A 5,813-nucleotide genomic window follows, 5' to 3' on the forward strand; every position below is an offset into this window, starting at 1 on the left:
ATCACTTAAAATCCATCTTTATGTAATTAATGAACTTGTTGAATTGTTTTATCTAAACCCATGAGTTTGGAATGATGTATTTGAGAACCTCCAACTGAGATAACATGGCTTGTGTTTATCATTTTCCATTGATGAAATAACGGACTTTTTATGGACCTGCTTAGTTCATGCGGGTTCCGGGCAGTACAAGAAACACATTTCTGGGAACTAGTCTGGGACTGGGAGTTTTCTGGCATCGTCCTGTAAGGTAATTCATGAGTGACTCATCAGAACAGTCATATAATTCAGATTTTGCATGTTGGAGGCTTTGTGTGAACTGGCCAGCAGTGGTTATTCTCACAGCAACAGTGGTTGTTTGCCCCCACCCTGAGGCCCCCTTGCCCGCTGCTTGCACCCCTTCACTCCCTTCCCCAATGCCCCCGCGCCTGCTCCCACCTCTTCACCCCCTCCCTCAAGGGCCTCCCACCTGCCACTTGTGCCCCTTCGACCCTCCCCAAGCCCCCCACCCTGCTGCTCGCATTTCTTCACCCTCTCCACTGTGACCCATGCCTGCTGTTCATGCCTCTTCATCCCAAGTGGCCAGTGGGGAGGAGGTTCTCAGGGGCAAGAGGCAGAGCAGAGGTGGGAAAAGGAGCAGTGCGGGTGGGCCATGGGGGAAAAGGACAAGCAGGGGCAGGGTCTAGGGGCAGAGCTCAGGCAGGGCTATGGCCCAGACACACTTTTGGCAGCAGTGCTCCAAATGCAGCAGGTCAGCGCACCTCCAAAGGAAGTGAACTGCAACCTTCTTGGAGAGGCTTAGCCTGCCCTGGCTTTTTATACTCACCACCTATGTGAAGGTGCTCCTCTGCATTGGCATGGGTCTAAATGAGATGGCAATCTGAACCTTACAGAGAATCATAGAAATTTAGGACTGGAAGGGACCTCAATATATTATCTAGCCAAGACCTCTGCACCAAGGGATGGCTACGTATTATTTAGACTATCCCTGACAGGTGTTCATCTAACCTCTTCTTAAAAAGTGACCAGTATTGAAGTGGGTTTTCTCAGGGTACTTGGGTGGCCTGTTCCATGCTGCAATCTACTTCTCTGCTGGAGTGTCCATGTTTGGTGAAGCTGGCATTAAGTGTGTTAAGTTGTCTATCCTAGACTTTCTCCTAGGAGAAAAGTCTGTGACATCTGAGTACCTGGCTATAGACAATAGACTTCTTGGTGTGCTGGGGTGCTTAGTGGATCTGTGAAATTAAATGTGTAGAGTTGTCTGTAGGATCCCATTGCTGATGGTGGTGTCCAGGAAGTTGATGCTGTTATGGGAGTATTCTAGAGAAAGTTTGATGGATAGGTGGTGGTTGTTGAAGTTGTGGTGGAAATCTATGAAGAATTTTATATTATCTGTCCAGAGGATGAAAATACAATCAATGAATCTCAGGAATATTGTTGGTTTCAGTATGAAATATTTGCAGAAATTCTTTGGTGAATAATGAGGAACAATAAATGGTTTGAAGGGAATAATCATCTGGACTTTTACACTCAAGAACAGAAAAAGAAGCACAATAATTTGCAAGGATTATCTAGCTATCTAGCTATCTAGCTATCTAATCATATGATGCTTCCCTGAATGGCTTTGTAAAAAAGTATGCACAACCATGATAATCAAATACATTTAATAAATAAATAAATAATAATAACAAATAATTATTAATAGACAAATTCTGTGGTCCAGGGCACGTTTAGTATCCTTTGGAGAGTTGTATGGATGAAAGACCATTGGCCAAATCTGGATCCCTTTGAAGTTAAAAGTGAAATCCCACTTTGTCATAGTTACAGGGCTAGCTGCACCTCTGACCCCTTCTCTGATTTCTTTGAGTGCACCCATCGGGTCACGGCCTTGTGCCTGACCCTCTCTTAGGGGGAACTATGTTATTCACCAATTCTTAAATTGAATCCTAGGGTATAGCATCTTGTGCACCAACTGTGATTTCCCAGCAGTGTCAATTGAATTCAGTACCTGTTGTTATTCCCCCTGGAGCTGTGACCAGTACTAGTTTGAGTGACCAGAAAAGGTTTCTCTAAACAAAGTTTAACAAACAGCAGGAACAAAGCATAACACAAGAGGAAATATTACATAGCAACTCCGCCCCTGACACAACAAAAACTGAAATGGGATCCATATTTGTCCTCATTATACAGAGTCAGGTAGGACTGTCTTTACGGATGTCACCAAACTGGTGACTATTCCACCATTAGCTTATACCAAGACAGTAACAAAAGTGAACTTCTGTCTCACCACGCTGGTTAACAAGAAGCCAAAAATGCAGTCTCCTTAGGCATCCCATCCCTCGGCTCACCATCCAGACACTGCAGTATAGGATGAGTGATTACTGAAAACCAATTTAATCAGATATAGTGTCCTTCCAGTCCCAAGGGATCAGCCACTAAACCAGGACAATATATAACTTAGATCTTAGCCAATAATCATGCTGATACCAATCCTTTAGTAACTAAAATTTAAATGTTTATTAATAATAGACGAAAAAGAGAATTATTAATGGTTAATAGATCAAATACATTCGAGTGGTCTTTCAGCATTCAAAGATCAGGATCATAGCAGTGATTAAATAAATTATTAGCTTGCAAATGTCTCTCTGGAGTCACTCAAACACATTAGGGGGTCATCAGTTCTTGTTCCAATGAAATGAAGCAGAAAATGAAGACAAAATGGAGATGGCTCAGGGATCTTTTATATCCTCTGTAATGCACAAGAAATCTTACTATCTCAATGAAAGTTCACAGCTTCTGTTTGTAAAGAGTTACTGTTTCAAGATGGAGTCCAGGGTCACATGAGCATATCACATGTCCTTACATGCTTTGATCAGGGCCGGCTCCAGACCACAGCACACCAAGCGCGCGATTGGGGCGGCATCCCACGGGAGGGCGGCAGGCGGCTCCGGTGGACCTCCCGCAGTCGTGCCTGCGGAGGGTCCGCTGGTCCCGCGGCTTTGGTGGAGCATCTGCAGGCATGCCTGCGGGCGGTCCACCATAGTCGCAGGACCAGCGGACCCTCCACAGGCACATCTGCAGGAGGTCCACCAGAGCTGCAGGACCGGTGTGCCGCCCTGCTTGGGGCCGCAGAAATCCTGGAGCCGCCCCTGGCTTTGATGACTCACAGGTGCATCTATTGCCCATATTCTTGCTGAGGTGTCCACAGGAAGGCTTACTCGATTGGATGAGTTTCTTCTATGACCCATTGTGAGAGCTAAGTGTCTTTGATGGGCCATCAACAGAATAATATCACAGTCAAGGGAGAACTATGGACTTTATATTCATGGTGAATAATCTCCCTGCTATCAGTCTCCTCAGGGCAGCTTGGATCTCCTTGTTCCTCATGCTGTAGATGATGGGATTCATCATTGGAGGCACCACGGAATAGAGAACAGCTACCATGAGATCCCGGACTGTTGTTGAGCTGGAGGTGGGCTTCAGGTAGGCAACAGTAAGAGTCCAGAGGAACAAGGAAACCACGAAGAGGTGAGGAAGGCAGGTGGAGAAGGCTTTACGCCGGCCCTGCTCAGAGGGGATTCTCAGCACCGTGGTGAAGATCTGAACATACGATACAATTATAAAAACAAAGCAGCTTAAAGCTAAACAAGCACTAAAGACAATTGCCCCAGATTCTCTGCGATATGTCTCAGAGCAGGTGAGCTTGAGTAGCTGGGGGATTTCACAGAAGAACTGATCCACCACGTTCCCTCCACAGAAGGTTAATTCAAATGTGGTCCCAGTGTGTAGTGCAGAGCTGAGAATACTACTGAGCCATGCACTGGCTGCCATTCGGACACAAGCTCTTCTGTTCATTATAGTCTCATAATGAAGAGGTTGGCAGATGGCGACATATCGATCATATGCCATGACAGTGAGGAAGCTGAGCTCAGCTACAGCAAATAAGAGAAAGAGAAAGACTTGGGTGAGGCACCCAGAATAAGAAATTGTCTTGGAGTTGGTTAGTGAATTGACCATGGATTTAGGAATGGGGACAGAGATGTAGCAGAGGTCTATGAAGGATAAGTTGAGGAGGAAAAAGTACATGGGGGTATGAAGATGATGGTCAAGGGCTATGACTGTGATGATGAGAATATTCCCCATCAGGGCTGCCAGATAAAGAACTAGAAACACCAGAAAGTGTAACAGCTGCAGCTCCCGAACACCAGAGAATCCCAAGAGAAGAAACTCAGTCACTGAAGTTTGGTTGCTCATTTTCCTTCTCAGTACACTGTGTCCTGCCTGTAGAGGGAAGGGCAAGGACAATGGTCAGAATTAGAGTAACAGATAGAATGACTCTGATTCTCCTCTTAATAGTATCTCATGAATGTCCAAGGAGCACAGCACACTTCACTTCCATTGACTAGAAGTCATGAGGGCTCCTCACCTCCGACAATCAGAGCACTTCTCCTGTGTGTGATCACACTGGTGTAAGGTGACCAGGCAACAAATGTGAAAAATCGGGACGGGGTGAGGGATACTAGCAGCCTATATAAGAAAAAGACCCTAAAATCAGGACATCTGGTCACCCCCTACACTGATGTAAATTAGATTAGCTCCCTTAAAGTCAATGGGACTGTGTCTGTTTACACCATGGGAGGTGTGCTCGAATCACAGCTACTATTTTGTTCTGATTTCCCAACGTGGCTCTGAGAGCACAACTTATCTCTTACATCCCCCAAGATCTGCCTGGGACTGATCCTGAGAATTCTTCAATGACACTTGAACAGTTTCTACACATTTTACTGTCTGCTGGCTTAATTCAGACACTTCCTGCTCCAGCCTCTTTCTTACTCTTTCACTATTACTCACTTGCTTTTGCGTTGCCCTGATCTGAGCCTGGCGGGTGTCTGACTTAGGGTAACTGTTTTTTTTGTTTTTTTTTTAATTAGTATCCTTTTCATTTTATTTTTTATCCTATTCTTTTTTAGTTCCTTTCCTTTTGTCTTTCATGGATTTTTTTTTTAATGTAATACTATTGCTACTATCTGCTTACAGAGCTGCGAGAATGCTCCAGGACTGGTAAAACTCCAAGGCTTTGACCATGTTCCTGTATAGAATTAGTCAAGCTGTTTCCCAAAACCATTTCCGGGTGTTCACTTTCCTTCTGACATAATCCCTCGACCAGGCCGCCAGCCTGGCGCCTTGAGTCCCAGTAACAAAATATATCCATATATTCACTCCCAGACCACAATATGGGGAAATTCCAAACTGCTACCCTGGCCCACATGCTCCTCTCTTGCACAGCATAGTTAACCATTTGTACCAATCTTCCCCTTCCTTTCCACCACTCCTGGCGACTGTCTCACCAAATCTGTTCCCCAGGGTTTTCAGAACCCAAAGCAGTAGTCACTTAACTGGGTTTTTTAGGTGGTTTCAGGAATAAATTAATGGGGGGCGGGGCACAGCTCATTTGTCTAATCAATAATTGGCATAAGCAAATGTGATTTTACCTAAAAGTACTTTTCTATTACATGCTAATCACACACATACACACATATGCTGTTGCAGTAGGTTTAGAGCATTTTAAAACTTTTATATTTACTTCAAATTAAGCAAAGATTTTGTGGGGTCAGCAGTCAGACTTCCGGGGGGGAGAGAGTAGGCCTTCTCTCTAGCTGCTGAAATACTTAATTGTTAGATCCTTGCCCCTCCAGAAAGCTTCCTGGCACTGCTCCAAAGCACACTTTTTAACTTAAGTTTTTGTATTTTTTTAAACAAAGCATCAAACTTATAATAGCTTCTAGCAAATTTCCTAGCCTTAGCCAATAACCATT

The 5,813-nt window shown here is 44.6% G+C and overlaps 1 protein-coding gene across 1 annotated transcript; it reads right to left on the minus strand.

The window, feature by feature from the left end:
* Positions 1-3,294: 3,294 nt before the first annotated feature.
* On the minus strand, positions 3,295-4,251 carry LOC123347367 (olfactory receptor 14A16-like). Its single transcript, XM_044984782.1, has one exon. It carries the CDS (start codon positions 4,249-4,251, stop codon positions 3,295-3,297), a length of 957 nt encoding a protein of 318 aa, XP_044840717.1.
* Between the last annotated feature and the right edge of the window lie 1,562 nt (positions 4,252-5,813).

Source organism: Mauremys mutica, chromosome 13, assembly GCF_020497125.1.
Source record: "Mauremys mutica isolate MM-2020 ecotype Southern chromosome 13, ASM2049712v1, whole genome shotgun sequence".
Lineage (NCBI taxonomy): Eukaryota > Metazoa > Chordata > Testudines > Geoemydidae > Mauremys > Mauremys mutica.

Bases quoted from the DNA above. Each gene is read 5' to 3' on its own strand.
- LOC123347367 (XM_044984782.1), bottom strand. From the start codon at position 4,251: ATGAGCAACCAAACTTCAGTGACTGAGTTTCTTCTCTTGGGATTCTCT.